The following is a 17969-nucleotide window of genomic DNA, read 5'->3' on the forward strand; positions in this document are numbered from 1 at the left end:
GCAACTCAATGACAGAAAGACCAATGACTCCATCCAACAATGGGCAATGACCTTGAATAGACCGACTGTCGACTGTGGATCAGGATGTGACGACGCCGGTGTTGCCCGTTGCTAGGGAAATGCTAACCGGAACCAGGAGACGCGCTTCACACCCGCTAGGACGGCGGCGACAATAGCAAGTTAAAAGCCCCGAGCAGACGTTGGCGCGCGCCGGGGAGCCTCGAGAACGGGAGCCCGCGTGTGCCGTGGGGGGTCACGCGAAAGGGTGCAGCCGCTGCGGAAAGGAGCTCGGCGGCTCCTCGAGAAGTTCAACATGGAATTCCACATCCCCGTGGAATTCCCATGTGACCCGGCTGTTCCGTCCCCAGGTAGGTACCCGAACAAGTGACAACTGACACGCAAGTCCGTGTGCATGCGTGCTCAGAGCGGCATTCCTCACCCGGCTAAAAACACGGAACGAGCCGCCGTCCGCCGGCTGACGGAGGGAGAGAGAAAGCGTGGGCCGCGCACGCAGCGGCTGCGAGGCAGACTGTACAGAGTAGGACATCCTGGCACACGCCCCGACACGCATGCAGCTTGAAGACGTTATGCTCAGCGGAACCTCCGGACACAGAAGGACAAAGACCGTGACTGCGCGTCCGTGGGGCCCCCACAGTGGCCAGACTCGGAGTCACAGGGGGAGGGGGCCGGGGCGGGGGAGGGGAATTACTGTGTAAAGGGGGCAGAGCTTCGGTTTGGGACGATGAGAAAGTTCCGGAGACGGACGTGCGAGGGCTGTGCCGCGCGGAGGATGTGCTTAATGCCGCTGAACGTGCAGCTCACGGTGGCTGAGATGCTGAACGTCGCACTCTGTGTGTTCTACCGCAGTAAGAGTTTTAAATGCAAACCAGTGAATAATCAGTGACCACAGAGTGGGGGTGAGGGGGGCGCGGACTGTCCCCAGCAGCCGGCAGCCGGGGCCGGGGGGACAGGCAGCTCCAGGACTCAGCGAGGGTCTGGCCGGACCTTCTCGAGGCTGGCGCAGGGACAGAGCGTCCAGCCCCCACCTGCCTGTGTGACAGGTGAGGAACCCGGGCCCAGGAAGCAAGGCTGTCGCTCAAGGTCACCCAGCGTGCCAGGTGGCCAGGGCGGGGCAGGGCCTTGTCATCAGGACCTGGGGCCACCACCCTCGGTCCACGTCGGGGGCTGTGGCTCCCTGGGCTGGGGCCCACAGGGGAGGGAGGGGGTGCTGGGCCCACCCGAGGGCCTGCCCGGGGAGGGCGTGCGGGCTCTGGCCGAACCCTGGAGGGTGACCCGGCAGAGGACACAGCTCCGCACAGGCAGGGGCGGCATGTGCCTCGGTGGTCTCCGTGGGTCTCCCTACAGCAGAAGGCTGTGGGGCCACCTCTGTTGTTATTTTCTGCCCCCGACACCACCTACCAGCTACGTCCTTACCCAGGTCCCCTGTGATACGCCAACAAGGTGGCTTTAATAACAAAACAACTACAAAGCCGTGTTTGTGACTCCGTTGAGCAGCACAGCTAGAGCAGGCGGGAAAGGCAGGCCGGGCCGGCGCCCCTGCTGTCTCTGTCCCCAGCCATTTCCTGCTGTCCCCAGGCCAGGTCCTCTGCCCACCGCCCACCGGTCCTCCCGTGGCCGGGCTCTTACCGGTGGCACCTTTGTGGCAGAGCCTGGAGTCGGGGGCCCCTCATCCTGCGGCAGGGACGGGCCATTGGGCTCCATGTCCTTCCCTGCAAGAGAGCGGCTGGGGTGAGGCCCGCGTGTGGGCAGGGCAGGGCTGCTAACGTGTGGCAGGCGAGGGCTGGGTGCAGCCTGGGAGGGGCAGGAAGCCGCAGGGGTGGCAGCGGCCGCAGGACATTGCCGGAGAGGTCTAATCAGTGCCAGCGAGCGTCACCACTGGGAGGGACTCAGGAGCTCTGGCCAGGCCTCCAAACCCACAGGGAGGAAGCCGGGGCGGGGGCTGGCGGGAAGCCCGCGTCCTGGGCCTGGTGTGGCGTGTAGTTTGGGGTCTGTAAGGCCAGGTCCCCCAGTTTTGAAAGAAGAACGTGACATCCAGGCTCAGAGGCACACGGCGGGTTCAGGGTGCCTAGACCACGTGGCCGTCTGGCCCGAAACCATCGCCCGGGGTGCTGGGACTCGCGGAGGGCGGAGGGCGGTCCTGGCCATGCATCCCACCTGGGCGGACTGGCTAAGGAGGGAGGAGAGACGGGGTGTGGACTCGCTCCTGGGGAAAGGCCTCCCCTGCTCTGCCCCCGTCTGTCTGGAAGCTGCGTCTGTGGGCGGGAATGGCCGCAGGGGAGGCCTGACCCCTGGCGGGACCGCTCTGCCTGCTTCTTGCGGGGCGTGTGTGTGTGCGTGTGTGTGTGTGTGTGTGTGTGTGTGTGTGTTTGTGTGTGTGTACACGTGTATGCACACGTGTGCTGCTGCGTCACCCAGGTCCTCGGCGCTGAGCGGCGGGGAGGCAGCAAGGCTGGGCGTGAGACCCCCAGGGGCTGGGAGCGCGGAGGACGGAGGACGATGCCCACAGACCAGCTGGAGAGCCGGGCTCTGCAGACCCACCTCCCGGAGAGCCCTGGGCAGGGGCTGGGGACCGGACAAGCCGGCACGGTGACGTGAGGAAGTGACTCTGCCCGAAGGCCCCGGAACAGTGCACGGACATCGCTGTCCCCGGCCGGGCCCCGGGAGCCTCTGCCTCCCACCTGCACCCCGTGCCCCGTGCCCTAGCCCAGGGCCCGCGGGTGGCCAGAGGGGCTTTCCTCACCCCCGGGGGGCCTCTCCCTGGGCGCTCCCAGAGCTGCGTGAGGGCCTCTGTGCGGTGCTGCCTCCTGGGCGGGGCAGAACCACTTCCTCAGGTCACTACTATTGGACTACTAATATCGTCTCCATTTTACAGATGAGTAAACTGAGGCTCGCATGACATAGCTGACCTGGGGTCACCCAGCCAGGACAGAAGGGCTGGGGCTCAGGCCATCTGTCCCTAGAGGCTGTGTTTGGGACGACTGCACCACACTCCCTCTCCAAGGACGACCAGTGTCCCCCTGAGGCTGGGCAGTGGGAGCCCCCCTGGACCACCGGGGCCGAAGGCTGTGCCCGGCCCCCAGTGGCGCCAGGCAGCCGTCCTACCCGGCCCTCAAGGGGCTGCGAACCCTCTGCCTGTCAGACCTGCGCAATCCCAGTGTCGGGGGAGAGCCAGCAAAGGTGTCACCCCCCAGACCCCGAGAGACAGAGAGGGGACAGGCCGCCTGAGGTCACACCCCCAGGCGCAGAACTGGGGGCGCGGGGGCCCCGCCCCGCGCGGTGGGCACTCACCCGGGCTGAGCGGGTCCAGCTCATTCTCCCCGCCGAGGAGCAGGTTCCGGAGCTTGCGGGGGTCCACCTTCTGCGGGGTGGAGGACGGCGGGCACAGAGAGAAGCGGCGCCGGAGAAAGGCCTCCTCCTTCATGGCGTGGGCACTTGGGGGCTTCTGGAGGGAGGAAGGAGGGGACGCAGGGTTACACCCCAGGGGAGGCCCGGACAGCCGGTATGCCGGGGCAGGAAGGGGCCACAGGCAGGTCAGAGCCACGTGGCAGGGGTGGCCCCATCTGACACCCGGGTCTCCTCTCAGGGGACTCCTGAGATGGCTGAGGCTGGCCCGAGGGGCCAGGGCAGGCCGCGCGGCTGACCTCAGGCACACGGCTGTGGCGACACTGGGCTCTCCCAGGCCCGGCAGGAGGGCTGTGCCGGAGCCCCGCCCACACCCGGCCGGGCAGCCCCCCCAGAAGAGGGGCTCGTCACAGGGCACAGCAGGTTCTTTCTCGAGAACCCCCAGCCCCAGGTTCTGCAGGCCCCGGGCCACAAGCTGGCCCACCTGACGTCCCTCCCAGGTGTGGGCGCCCCATGGCGGGGAGGGGCCGAGAGCCCGTCAGGCGGAGAACACAGGGAGGCGAGGCCAGGTGGCCTTAGCGTGCTGGGGAGCCAGGCCGGGCAGCTGTCCCAGCTGGGGCTCCCACAGGGCCCTCCCCTCCCCAGCTCCTGCGGTCAAGTCCGCCTCCTGCAGGGTCGGGTGCAGCGCTCACACCCAAGCGCACCTTGGCAGGGAGAGCAGGCTCAGGTGCGCTCAGGGCCAGGCCTGGAATTCACGCCCAGGCCAACATGTCACATTCCTGGTGGGAGCGAACTCCCTGCCTCAGCACAGCCCCTGAAACACCCCCAGGTCCCGCCAGAGCAGCCCGGGAGGGCCACAGCTGGTCTCGTCGTCTGCCACCCAGCACTCTGGCCCGCTCAGGCGGGTCTGCAGCTCCCGGTGGGTCAGAGCTGGGGTCTTGTCTCCCCCTCTCCTGCCCCCTCACAGCCAGCAGAGAGCAGCTCCGACGCCCCACCCGTCCCAGCCACTTTGGAGTTGAGCCCACCGAGGTCTCAGCCCGTTTCACAGACGAGAAAATCGTGGCTCCAGGAACGAAGGCCCTGCCCCCGGTCATGGCCTGGTCGGTGTCGGCAGAGTGGGGACTCCGGCTCCTAACCCCCCATCTGTCCACTCCCCGAGCACAAGCCCCTTAAAGATCCAGCCGGTTTTCCTCCTTTCCCAATTTTCCAGGGCTGCTGGGCAGCCCGTGGCTTCCTGCCAGGCCCAGGACAAAGGCCCCACTTTCTCCATGGCCTTGGGCCTTCCTGGGCGGGGACCTCAGGCATGCAGAGCTGTTCCTGCTGTGGCTTAGGGACCGGGTGGGGCCTCAGGAGTGGGCTGGGTGGCCCTGGGTGTCTGTGGTCCTGGTGGCTTCTCTCCAGGGCCCCAGAGCCCCCTCGGTCCCCGCTGCCTGGGGCCAGAGTGAGGGGCTCTAAGGCTGCAGCTGGGCTGGTCTGGCCCCTCCCTTCCTAATCACTGTCATGCCACCGGACACCTGGATCAGCTCATTGTCTTTGTCACCTACAGACAGGGAAGCTGGTTTCAGAGAGGGTGGGGTTTTGGGCCCGGGTCACACAGCTAACAGTTGGCAGAGCCTGTCCTTGAGCCAAGTGGGACCCATCCCACAACCCGCTGCTGGGCGTCTGCCCTCCCCCGGCACAGCCTGACTCAGCCACCTGCTGCGGGAAGTGAGCCTGGGTGGTCCCGCCTCCTCCACAGTCGCAGCGAACACCCCCCCACCCCCACCCCCACCCCCGCCCAGGTGTGGCTCAGGCCAGGGGCAGCCAGGTGGGTCAGCCGATCCTGCCCTCTGCTCCACAGGGGGCCCGGGCGTCCCAGCAGTGTGGGGGGCAGGACACAGGCACGTCTCCCTCACCTGGAGCCTCCCGAGGCAGGGACAGGGGCTCTGGCCTGCACGGCCCACCTGGCCAGGCTAGAGAGGGACGGGGTCTCGGCCACCGTTCTTCTCAGACCCCCCACGCCCTCTCCCCGCTGCGCTGGTGACCAGCGAGACCCGGCAGCATGTGAGCTCCCCCACGCACGCGTCCGCACGCCACACTCCCCCCCCCATCCATCCACGCACCCGCCCACCCCTCCTTCCTCTCTTCCCTCCCTGCACGCACCTGTCCAGCCGGTCGTCCCCTTCCTCCCCATTCATCCACACTCGGCGCCCCAGGGGTGGTCTCCGACCACCGCGCCGCTGGCAGGGGACAGACCCCACTGACCGAGTGCCACGCAGGCGTGCACCAGGCACTGCTGCTCTGTGCGCCCAGGGCCGGGCCCGGCGGACACCCCCGACTGCTCGGCTGGGGAGGCCCGTGGTCCCCAGTCCCCTTGGGGGGCTGTTTTGTTCATTCTGAAGGTAGATCTGGGTCACATGTCCCCAGGGCCCCTCACGGCATTTAGAACAAATCTCGTCTCATCTCCTTGGTCTGGTCGCCGGGCCCCCACCTCACCCACTCTGCTCCAGCCACACTGGCCCCTTTATGTTCCCCCAAATGCCAGGCCCGTCCCCACTGCAGGGCCCCGCGCTCGCCCACGGGTCTGCGTGGCCGGGTCCTTCTCAAATTCCACACGTGGCTTAAATGTCACTTCCCAGGGGCTTGGCCCTCCTGCCGGCTGGCACAGTGCAAATCCTCCACAGAGCACTTGGAGTTCTCGGAGAGCGCTCCTTCGCATTGCTTTATTCTTTTTCTTTTTCTTTCTTTCTTTTTTTTTTAATTGAGATAAGGTATCACTCTGTCACCCAGGTTGGAGTGCAGTGGCGTCGTCATAGCTCACTGGAGCCTCCAATTCCTGGGCTCAAGCGATCCTCCTGCCTCAGCCTCCCGAATAGCTGGGACTACAGGCATGCACCACCATGCCCAGCTAATTTTTAAATTTTTTGTAGAGACAAAGTCTCAATATGTTGCCCAGGCTGGTCTCAGACGCCTGGCCTCAAGGGATCCTCCCACCTTGGCCTCCCAAAGTGCTGGGATTACGGGCATGAGCCACTGCGCCTGGCCTGTATTTCTTTCTTCTCTGTGAACTCGCTTCTCTTCACCAGGTGCAAGCTGTAGGTGAGAAGGGTGGCCAATGCCTAACCTGTTCACGGCTCTGTCCCAGTACCCACAGGGGGACACGGGCTGCCACATGGCTCCAGGGCAGGGACTGGCTGTGCAGGGAGTGTGCCCCAGTGACGGCGCCCAGAGCAGGTGCCCTGGGGTGTCCTCTGCCTCCCTGCCCCCACTCCGAATCTCCAGGTCAGGGGCAGGTCCCCAGAGAGGTGACCAGGGTCAGTTTGGGGGCTGATTTCCACTGTCACTCTGGTGAGGTTCCCATGCCTTGGCCCTCTGGCACACCGGGTGTCACCTACGGTATCACGTCAGGGCTGTTGTTGCAGAGAAGGCGCCAGGCCCAGGGAGCACAGCGCCCCCACCGTGGGGGCCCCGGGAGGGGAGGGGAGGAGGGGAGGAAGATGGGTGGCGGGGGGGGGGCAGAGGCCTGGGACCCCTCACCCTGGGCAACTCGCAAGGGCGGCACTGCCCACGGGAAGAACCCAGCTCTGAGCAGGGCCGCCTCGGGGGCCAGGCCAGGGAGCCTGCGGGGCCAGGCGCACGTCCCGGGCGGATCCCTGCGAGGTTCGCTGGGACCTGGGGTGCAGGTGGCGGTGAGCCCGAGCATCGAGGGGCAGGCATGGCGTGGGCAGGCCGGTCGGGGCCCGGGGAGCGGGCGGAGGGCGAGCCCCCTGGGCTGGGGGGTCGCGGGGAGACGCCCACCTTTCCTCCACCCCAGCCCCTGGGCCGAGTCTTTCCTCCAACTGGACCCTGTGCAGGAGGCCGCTCCCCTTTCCTCGAAGACCCAGCCCCGTTGCCCACGAGACCCCTGCCCTGGTCCCCGTCGTCGGGAGCCAGTGACACGCCATCCCCTGGGGCCTGGCGCCCCCCACCGTGTTTCCCTCGGGCCCATGTGGGACCCACCCTGCTGGGCTGGGCTTCGCTGCAGGGCTCACGGCCGGCTGGGTCCTCGCCTGCTCGAGCTCCTTGGACCCCGCCGGGCTGGGCCGACGCTGCACTTCCAGAACGAATCAGCTCCCCGCTGGAAGGGCGCTCGGGAGAGGCCAGAGCTGCTGAGGGCCAGGGAACGTCCCGCAGGGCCCGGAGTAGAGGGACAGAGAGCCAGACCCGTGGCAGCTGGGCAGAGGCCCCTCCTGAGGCCTCACCAGGGCACGCCGGTGGCCGACGGGCAAGGCAGGGACGGACACCCCTCCCTGGCACCCTCCTGCAGGCCGGCCCCAGACTGCCGCACCCGTCTGTGCCCAGGGCTGAGAATGCTCAGGGCTGCTGGCCCACGCGGCTCTCAGACACTGACCATGGCCAAGAGTGTCCTGCAGCCACTGCTGTTCTGCTGAGGCCACCGCCAAGACACAGCCAGGCGGTCACACCTGGGGCAGCCCTGCCCACAGCAGGGTCCCCCGCTGCCCCGTGCCCAGGAGCCACTGTTTGGCCACCTCCCACTGACCACAGGCACCTCCTGGTCCCCTTGCTCGGGGCTCCCCAATTCCTCCTGCCCTGCTGAGGTGCACGGGCACCCGGAGTCGGGGAGAGGGTGGGAGTCAGTGGGCGCCCACCCCGCGCAGGCCTGAGCAGGCGCTTCTGCTTCCCGTCTGGGGCATGAAAGTCCCCCAAACAGGGGGCGACGGGTCCCCTGTGGTGCTGGCTCAGAGCCCAAGCAGTCGGGGGGCACAGGTCAAGCCCTGGCCAGCCCTGCACCCCTGAGGACGCTCCCCTCTGGGCACCTGGAGGCCAGCAGAGTCCTGGGCTCTCGCTGCGCCCACCGGCACCAAGCTCCTCCCCGTGGTCTGCAGAGGTCGGGGGACCACACAGCGCAAGGGAAGGGCCCAGCCCTGCCGTGATGCGCGACCTCAGCCAGCCAGGGTCTTCTCTCAGCCTCGGTGAGCGGGGCGAACTCTGAGCGGGGAGAAGTCATAGGCCCACAGGGGCCCTGGGGAAGGTGCCAGCAGAGGCGGGTGTGAGCCCATCCCAGCACCCACAGTGCCAGGGCGGCTTCCTCACCCACAGCCCAGCGAGACAGGGCTGGGCGCGGCTGTGCTGCAGGGCAGGCGGGCAAGCAGCCTGGGGTGGCCATGAGGCTTATCCGCCAGGTGCTCCATCAGCTGACGGGGCCGGAAAAGCAGGGGTGAGCGGGCAGCCGGCACCAACATCCCTGCGCTAACACGTCTGCCTAGACCAGAGGGAGTCTCGTTCACGGCTCTGGGGGGAAACACTCAGAAATCACAGACAAGCTCAGGGATGAGGCAACAGAACCCCACGTGCTCGGCTCTCCAAACACCTGACAGACAGGTCAGCCGGTCCCAAGGAAAGACAGCAGCCATCAGTTAAAGGACAGCAGCCATCAGTTAAAGGGCAGCAGCCATCAGGGTGACACCACACACTTGCATTCCAGAAACTTGCCAAGGTCCCAAGGCTAGTGACCATGAGGACCATGCCAAGAGGAAGCCACCCAGACTCCTGAGTCACCCCAGGGAGACCACCACATGGCCTGGCCCGGCAACTGCTGCCGTCCCTGAGAGCAGACACCAGTACGAGGGACCAGGAACATGCCAGGCTGCTGTCCCCAGGCTGGACGACCGCCTAGGGCTCAATTTGGGCAGCGGGAGCAGCCCCCACCAGAGCAGCGGCCCCGTCAGAGTGCCCGGCACGCACCACAGGCTGTGAGCTGCGTCCTGGGCTGAGGGCCAGGGGCTTTCCCCGTGTATCCGCCACGCCGACACACCCCGGGCCCCCCAGACCCTCTGCACGTGCTGCCAGGTCTGACGCGATTCCTGTGACGCCCGCACGGTGTGGGGTCTCGTCACATTCTGAAGATGCAGAAAGCCGGGCCCCAGAAGGGAAGTGACCGGTCCGAGGGTCGTGGCTCAAGTCATGCTCAGGGTCTGCTCAAGGCAGCACAGCTTCAAGCCCCAAGTCCCCTTTGCACTTTGGGGGTAGCTGAGGGGCCCAGAAAGGAAGGCAGGAGGGCGCCCGGGTCGGGGGCTGGGGGCCGGGCCTCCCCCAGACGCGACCACAGTGTGGCTGGGCTCAGGAGGGGACAGGAAGTGGCCTGCCTGGCTCAGGGCGCAGCCTCGAGCCCTACCTGGTGTCCTCTGGGCTGACTCAGCCACCAGGCCCAGCCTGGTCCCCTGTGCCTGTCCCCCGCCTCCTGACCGCCACTGGGCCCTGTAGGCTCAGTGCTGTCCCTCCCTGCTGTGGCCACCTCCCCTGCGGCAGACCACTCCCCGGCCAGTCCTAGGAAGCCCCAGCCGTGGGGGCCAGGCCTGGTGTGGCCCCCCCAGACCCTGCCCGCCCGGCCCAACCGAGAGGAGACTTTGATTTCAGGTACAAACTGCGGCCCGGGGCCGGTCTCTTGATGTGGACGGCGGGCGCAGGCGGGGGTGGCGGGTAGAGGAGGGTGGCACTTGGCGGCAGGCAGCCAGCTGGGGCCAGGGCCCGACCCACCCTCGGACCCGCCACACGAGCCTCACTGTCCACAACTGAAACAGGACGTGGACCTGGGCTCCCGGGGGGGACCGGACACCCACCCTGGGGGACACACTCGCCCGCCGAGCTGTGGGCCCGGCCTCGGTCCCGAAGGCCCTCGGCACCCTGGGGGGCTCTCCCGGGGTGCCGGCGTCACCCCCTTGCCGGCTCCCCCACTCAGGCCCCTGTGCCTGGCAGGTCACTGCCTGCCTGGGTGGGGGACAGATGGACAAGTGGCTGGGCTGAGGCCACCTGAGGACACAAGGCTGAAAAGCCAGGGAGAGACGAGGCTCACGCGGCTGTGGCCTGGACCAGGGCTCCTCCCTCCCAGCCTGCAGGGCAGCGGCAGACCCCAGTGCTGAGACGCACCCACCGGGGCAGGCAGGGAGGGGCAGGCAGGGAGGGGCAGGCAGGGAGGAGCGGCCCCGGTGAGCTGGGCAGACAGCAGCCCAGGCACCCAGCCCGCCTGCAGGTCGCCCTTCCCCTGGCCCTGGACGTGCCCCCACCCCAGGGAGGCCTTGATTTGGGGCGAAGTCACTGCCAGAGGTTCCTGAGGTCCAGCCTCCCCTCTGCCCCTCAGCGCCCCTCTCTGGGCTCCTGGACCCCGGGTCCAGCCCCACGGCCCGCTCGGGGCCTCCCTTCTCCCAGGCAGCCGGCCCCGCTGCCCCCTGGGAGGGCTGCAGCGGCCCAGCCACGCGCCCGAGGGAACACAGGCTCCCGGGGTGTGCCCTGTCACTGAGGCCGAAGGTGGAGGCTGGGTGAGACCCTAACGGCCTGGCCTGTGGTTGGTCCCTCTGCGCTTGGGTCGTGGCCAAGGACTCTGACGGAGCCGGTCCCTGCAGTGCTGGGCGGGCCTGCGGGGGTGGCTGCCCTGCTCTCAGAGCAGTCTCGTGAGAACACTCACCGCACCCTCTGTGCGCACCGCCCAGCTGTGCCACGTGGGGGTGAGCACCCACCGGGGGCCGCCAAGCTGCGCCTCTGCCGAGGATCTCCCTCTGCAGAGGAACCCCCGGCCAGGGCCCCCCAAACAGCAGCCACCAGCTCGGGCCGCATTAACAGAAGCGGAGCCCTCAGAGAAGGGAGGGGATGAGCGCAGTGGAGCCTCCCTGGCCAGACCGCTGGGGTCAGCTCTGTGCGTCCCATGCCCTCTGCCCACCCGGCGACTGTCTCCCTCCCCAGGCTCACACCAGTCCAGGACCGGCCATAGGCGCCTTATTTTGGAGACCAGAGAGGTCAAAAAAGGTCACCTGCTGCCCACACCTCCCCCCATCCCAGCCCCTGCCTGGGACCTGGGGGTGCCTGGGGCAGCCCCTCGAGTCCAGGGGCTGAGCCGGCCCCGGGGTGCAGCAAGGCCAGGTCGGCCCAGCACTGGGGGGCCACAGCGAGGCCAGGCGCCTATCCCCACCTGCCCACGGGTGACGCAGCTATGTTCTGTGCTCAGTCCACAGCGGTGAGAGCCATGGACCCGGACCCGGCCCTGCCAGTGGGCACTGGGCTGGGTGGCTGCCGGACACAGACGCCCGGAGTCACTCTTTCCCCGGCTCCACCTGCCAAGGGTCAGTGGTCACAAACCACGGAACAGAAGACACGGCCTGGCACGTGGGACCCTGGGCACAGCCCCTTGGGGCGGGGGAGCCGGCCCAGGCCTCGTGCAGAGGCCCCGAGAACAAGAATAAAAACAATCCTAATGACAGAAACAGAGCCGGCCGGCAAAGCCTCGCTCCAGGCCCCGTGGTGAGCGCTTGGCCTCTGTCGGCCACTGACCCCTCCCCACTGGCAGGCAGCACCCTCATCACCCTCATCACCGGCCCACTGAGGGGGGCACTGAGGCACAGAGAGGGTGGGGAACCTGCCTGAGGTAACACAGCTGCCGAGGGGAGGGGGGATTTGCACTGGGTGCCTGGCCCCACCTGGTTTTATGTGTCCACTTGGCCAGGCCACCGATGCCCAGATATTTGGTCAGACGTTGCCCCCGTGTTCCTGGGAGGGCGCTTTTGCGGGCGTCTAACGCTCCCCAGGGAGCCACCTGCTGAGAAACCGAACCCTCCCTCGGAAGGCGGCTGAGGGGTGAGCTCCAGACGGAGCCGGGGACCAGGGACCCAGAGGCACTCAGGTTCGCCGTCCGTGCCGGGGCCCTCGGTGGCCCAGGGGACCCGGGCTGGTGGATGCGGGTGGCGATCACGCTACAGGCTGTCCCAGCCCCGGCGCAGCTCAGGGTCTCTTCGCACCGCCCAGCCCACCGTCCCCCAGCGCTGACCTTCCATCCGGTCCTGCGATTTCTGTTGGGCGACATTCCAGCCTGAGGGCTGAGCAGAGCTGAGCATGCTCGAAGTCTGGGTTAAAACAACTGAACTCAAACCAAGAGCCAATCAATCATCTAACATACACGACAAACTTCCAAGACAAACCCACGTGACACGATTCTACGGTTTCTTCCTTTGCGCCCGCCCAGCTGCAGAGTCTGCGGGGTCGGGTGAAGAGTCCCTTCCTAACACCTCCCAGTCTCTCCTCTTCCAGGCCTGGGGAGCAGCCGCACGGTGGCCCAGGAGTTGTCCCTCTGCTCCCTGCTGAGACTGACGCGGCTCTAGGGCCCCTCCTGCTCCGTCAGCCTAATCCTCTCCCTGTGCCCAGGAGAGCGGTGTCCCGGCGTCCTCGGCTAAGCCTTGGGGTCCGCCAGGCCCGGCTGTGTCCCCGCCGAGGACTCGCAGGAGGCGGAACACGACCCGAGTGGGGACCAGGCGCTTCCTGCTCCCCTGGCAATGGCCCGACAGGTCCAGCACCCTTCCTGCAAATCTGCACTGGGGGCACGTGGACACCGCAGCGCTGGTGTGCAGACCGCACCTCGTCGGCCCGGGGGGCTCAGGCCGGCTCTGCCCAGCTCTCCCCGGGATCCCGCCCTGTCTCCCCGCACCCGGCTTCAGCTTCCCCAAAGACAAAACCAGGGCGCTGGACCTGACGAGCTGGCCTCCCGCTCCTAGCTCCAGAGACAGCAGAAGGAACCGGGAGCCAGGATGGCAGGCTGGCTCACGGGCGGGGTCCCCAGGGACTGGGGTTTGGGGACTGGGGGGTGGTCTTGGCCTCCGCAGGGCTGTGAGGCCTCCGTGAGGCCTGAGGGCTGCTCCCGTGTCTGGGCCTGGCTGGCCCGGCCCTGAAGGGCCCAGGTGGCCACTGGCACAGCCCTAGGAGGAGGGGCACCAGGATCCAGCCCCCAGTGTTGAACGCGTCGCACACCTGTGTCCCCCAAGGGCCTGGCGTGGGGCTGGGCACAGCTCCCGCCTTGGCTGGTCAACCTGGCTTGACCCCGAGCCACCTGGGCAGGGCCAGCTACAGTCTGAGGCCGGCCACGGGGACAAGACAAGGCCTGCTTTCAGGCTGTCCCCTCTGCCCCGGGCTGTGGGTCGGCCCCGTCAGCCTGGCCGTGGGCACACAGCCACATGCCGTCCCGGCCGGGGCGGGAGGGAGGCGGGTGCCGCGCAGACCTCTCTGGAAGGCAGTTTGTGGACTCGATCGGGACGTCACGTGCTCACGTTTCCTTTAAGCCAGGGGTGGACTTCCAGAAATTTACCCCCGGAATGCAACCTAACACGCTCCACACCTGTGGGAAGAGTGCAGGACACGCTCTGCGGTGGTGTTTCTGGGAGCCAGAGCGCCACGGACGCACACGCGTGTCGCGCGGTGGGACGCTGGGCCCAGCCAGACGGAGGGTGCAGAGATCTGCTCACGGGCACAGAGGGTGCTCGGAAGGCGCCGAGTGAGGCTGCCACCAGAGCGGGCCGCAAGGCCTCCGGGACGCACGGTGTCAGCGGCAGTGCGTGTGAGTGGGTGTGTGTGTGTGACCGTCTTGTGGGTCTGCACAGTGTCACCTACTGTGAGAAAACGCCCAGCTGCCACCAGGCTGAAGTAAGAAGTGAGAGGCGCCGGAGCCTGCAGGGGACCGAGGAGCCTGTGCCCCAGGGTGCTGGGGGGCGGGAGAGGCCCAGGTCCAGCCGCTGGACCCTCTCTGGGAGCCAACGCCCCCCCAGGCATGATGGCCCACACCCCTTCCCTTGCTCCCACCCTTGCCCCTCGCCTGGGGCCGCAGCCCGGGCTCCCTCCTAGTCTCCCCCCGACCCCAGCACCTTCTGTGGCAGAGGCCTGTCCACCCCCAGGCGGGGCAGACGCATCCCTGCACCCCCAGTGCCCCCGTGTGAAGCAAGCGTTTCCTGGGCAAGTCTGGCCACGGCGTGTACGTGTTGGGTACTTGATGGCCAGGCGGGTTGGCTGAGAGACATGAGTCACCAGGGCAGAAAGGGGGATGTGCGAGGAGCAGCCCCTGCCGTCTCTCTTGGGCATCTCTTGGGAAAGCGGGTGGACCCACCTGGCACTCCCCAAGGTCACAGGGGGCATCTGGGACAGGACCTTCTAGAACCTTCCCCACTCCTGCTATCCAACGCTGGCAGGTGGGACCCTGTGTGAGAATTGTCATGTGAATTTGGGGAGCCCCCACCCCCACCTGGGAAAGCCCCAGCCATGACGGCGGGTGACGGGACAAAGGAGAGGCGGGCGGGGGGTGGGGGAGGGGTGCAGAGTCGCTGTGGCGGCTCCGGGAGAGGGGTGCCGTCGGCACGCGGGGGGCTCGGCCCTCCGTCCTTCGGGCTTTCACAGGTGTCCGGCACTTTCTATCACACGAAGCCAAACAGGAGAGGCTGAAGCTTTCTCTGGAAGGAGCAAAGTCACAGTGGAGCAGGGACAACCAACCAGGAGGAGTTTTAAAGGGAGAATTTCCCAACAGCCTTAAAGCAAGACAGGAAATTAGCCTAACCTCAGAGTCACATTCCCCAAGTGACGCTGGGAGTTGTTAAGACAGCAAAGGTGACAGCCAGCAGGAGAAGCGGCCTCTAACAGGTGAAGAACCAAGTAACCAGCATGAGACAAAAGCGGGTAAAACACAGGGCGACTGGGATTCAGAATTCGGGGCGATAGCCAGTGCCCGCTGCCGTGGTCCCCGGGGGCTGGCGGGGTCCCCTCGGTGGGTTGCGGCCTCCCGAGAACACAGACGTCCAGCAGCTTGGAACCGCCCCAGCCCTGGTCTCCCACCCGGCCCATGGCAGAGCCACCTCCCGGACCCTCCAGCCCTGTCTCAGCAACAGGCCCTTTCCAGAGGCTTCTAGCCTTGGCTAACGGCTCCCCCAGCTGTCCGGGGTTCGTCAGACCCGAAGTGGCCCCAGCAGGGCTGCACCACCTCCCCGGGAGCCCCAGGGCCAGCCTGCGGCAGAGGACCCGAGCCAGGGCCCCAGGTGCCGTCCTGGATTCCCAGGACGTGGGGGACAGCCACCCTTCGGGGGAACACTCCTCCAAGCGCCCTACCCTGTCCAGAGGCCCAGAGAGGGGCGAGATCCCGCCGTGTGCTGGGCCAGGCGAGGCAGGCGGCGAGCGCGCTGCAGCTCAGCTGTACCCAGGCTGGCGCCGTGGAAGGGATGTCGCCGCCCCTGCAGGCCGTGGGGACAGTTCGCACGTCAAACAGCAGCGGCGGTGGTGGCGGCAGACGCTTCTACCAGGTGCCTGCGGCAGCCTCACCCAGCCGCGATCTCGTCTGATCTCATTGGTTCCCACGGGGTCCTAGGAGTTGGGACAGGACAGCACACAGGCGCCCCCCGAGGCACGGCAGCCCCCGGCCCTGTTCCTTCTTCCTCTTTGATCATCAAACGACCCTCCTCTCACGGACCTGCCATGGGCAGGCACCAGGCAGCCTGGGCACAGGGGCCAGCTGTGGTCACCTCTGCACCAGGTGCTGACACACGGCAGTGGGACGACGGCCCTGCATTCGTCCTCTCCCACCCTGACTGCTCACTGCCCCCGCCCCGGACACATACGTACACGCACACACACACACGTACACAGACACGCACAGACACACCCATACACAGACACACACGCACAGACACACCCATACACAGACACGTGCACAGACACGCACGCACAGATACACATGTACAGACACACATGTACACAGACACATGCACAGACACGCACGCACACACACATACACAGACACATGCATACACACATGCATGCACAGACATTTGCACATACACACGTACACACACACGGGTACACACACACACAAAGCAAGTCAGGGTGCCCTGGGCGTCTGAACCCACTCAGCTGCTGTTTCCCCTGCCTGCGTGGCCCCTGCCCGGGCAGGGGAGGCCGGGGGCCGAGGACCGCGGGCCCGAGGCTGCCTCCAGAGGGAAAGGCAGGGAGCAGCTGCCCTCAGGAGCCACAGTCCCAAGGGGGGGGCAGGCAACAGTGCTTTTTGCCTCTTTCTTTTTAAGATAGCTCTTTTTAAAGAATGTTTTCTGGTTCCCAGGTAAACACGTCTGATGCAATCACAGCTCTTCCCTCGCAGGCTGTCTTCTGGGGCCTGGGGTCAGGCTGAGAGCCTCGCGGCCCAGGCGGGAGCCAGCAGCCGCTCGAGGGGGAGCCATGCCCAGGCCCCAGATGGGCACGTCCAACTCGCCCAGGCCAGGCCGGCCACGTCAGCGGATGCAGGAGCCACGGGCCAGCAGGGGCCTGCCATGACTCAGGGTCAGGATGCTGAGGACCAAGGTCTCCTGTCCCACAGACGCCGAGCCAGTGGCCTGTGCCTGGCAGGGTGGGTGTCATGAGTGCTCCCTGGACAACCATTCCTCCAGGGGGAAGCAGGACACGCCTCCTCCCATGGGGGGGTCTCCCCAACAGCCACACCCAGAGTTCCTTCCCTGCCAACCACAGACTGGGGGCCCCGACATTCTCATCTGTGAAAGAAGGCAGCCGTCTGCCCCCGGGCCCCTGCCCAGGGCTGCAGGGGAGACGGAGCAAGGCCCTGATCGGGAAGCACTTGTACCTGGGATGTCACCCCCGCACCCGGGATGTCACCCCCCCCCGGCCCGGGATGTCACCCCCCCCGGCCCGGGATGTCACCCCCCCCGGCCCGGGATGTCACCCCCCCCCGGCCCGGGATGTCACCCCCGCACCCGGGATGCCACCCCCCGCACCCGGGATGTCACCCCCGCACCCGGGATGTCACACCCCCCCCGCACCCGGGATGTCACACCCCCCCCCGCACCCGGGATGTCACCCCCGCACCCGGGATGTCACACCCCCCCCGCACCCGGGATGTCACCCCCGCACCCGGGATGTCACCCCCACACCCGGGATGTCACCCCCCGCACCCAGGATGTCACCCCCGCACCCGGGATGTCACCCCCACACCCGGGATGTCACCCCCTAAATCCCAGAATATCACCCCTTGTCGTCCCACCAGTTCCAGTCAACTGGGCAAGCGGAGCCCGGCCTGTGAACTTGAACTTCTTTGTGGATGTCATCAAGTTAAGACGCAGGCATGCTGGAGTGGGGGGCCCTAACTCGATGACTGGTGTCCTTACAAGGGACAAAGACACAGACACAGAGAAAGTGACAAGAAGACGGAGGCGTGGGTTGGGGTGATGCTGCCACCAACAAGGCAGGCCGCAGCCCCCGGGGCTGGAGCGACCAGGAAGGACCCTCCCTGGGGCCTGGGGAGGGCGGCCTGCCCAGGCCTGGACTGCAGACTTCCGGCCCGGGGCTGTGGGAGCGCACGTGCCTGCTCTTCCATGCACCAGTCTGTGGTCGTCTGCTGTGGCGGCCCCGGGACTCGGGCTGGACTCAGAGCTGGGGGCAGGGGAGGGGCCAACAGAGGTGGGTGGGGACACGCGGGAGGCCCCGCTGGCCCTGGGCACAGACCAGGCTGCAGGAAAGCCTTGCTGCACGAAGCAGGAGAACGACGGGGTCACCTGGCCTGCCTGTCTTCCCTGCTCCCGGCTGGGGGCACGTCCACACCGGTGCCCTGCCCTCTCCCCCCACAAAAAGCCAGGGGGCTGGAGGTGAAGCCTCACGCCCCTTTATTTCCTACATGGCACAAAAGGCTGGTCCCAGTGGGACCAGCACGTGGCGTAAATCCCAGGGAGAACAGCCGGTGACTCGGCAGACGCCCTGGGGAGGGTCTCCAGGCAACGCGGGACACTGTGCAGGGCGCCCGGGAGGCCCCAGCGCGGGGACCCCCTTCTCCT

General features: G+C 67.0%; 1 protein-coding gene across 1 annotated transcript in view; it reads right to left on the reverse strand.

The window, feature by feature from the left end:
• OSBPL5 (oxysterol binding protein like 5) overlaps nt 1-17969 on the reverse strand; it is a 53894-nt gene that overhangs the window by 23151 nt on the left and 12774 nt on the right. The window contains exons 2-3 of the mRNA XM_069470411.1: nt 3310-3463; nt 1648-1730 (exon numbers count right to left, since the gene is read on the reverse strand). Coding sequence (XP_069326512.1) covers nt 1648-1730; nt 3310-3442 — 216 coding nt within the window. The 5' untranslated portion in view covers nt 3443-3463. The remainder of the gene's footprint in view (nt 1-1647; nt 1731-3309; nt 3464-17969) is intronic.

This window comes from Eulemur rufifrons, chromosome 6 (assembly GCF_041146395.1).
Source record: "Eulemur rufifrons isolate Redbay chromosome 6, OSU_ERuf_1, whole genome shotgun sequence".
Lineage (NCBI taxonomy): Eukaryota > Metazoa > Chordata > Mammalia > Primates > Lemuridae > Eulemur > Eulemur rufifrons.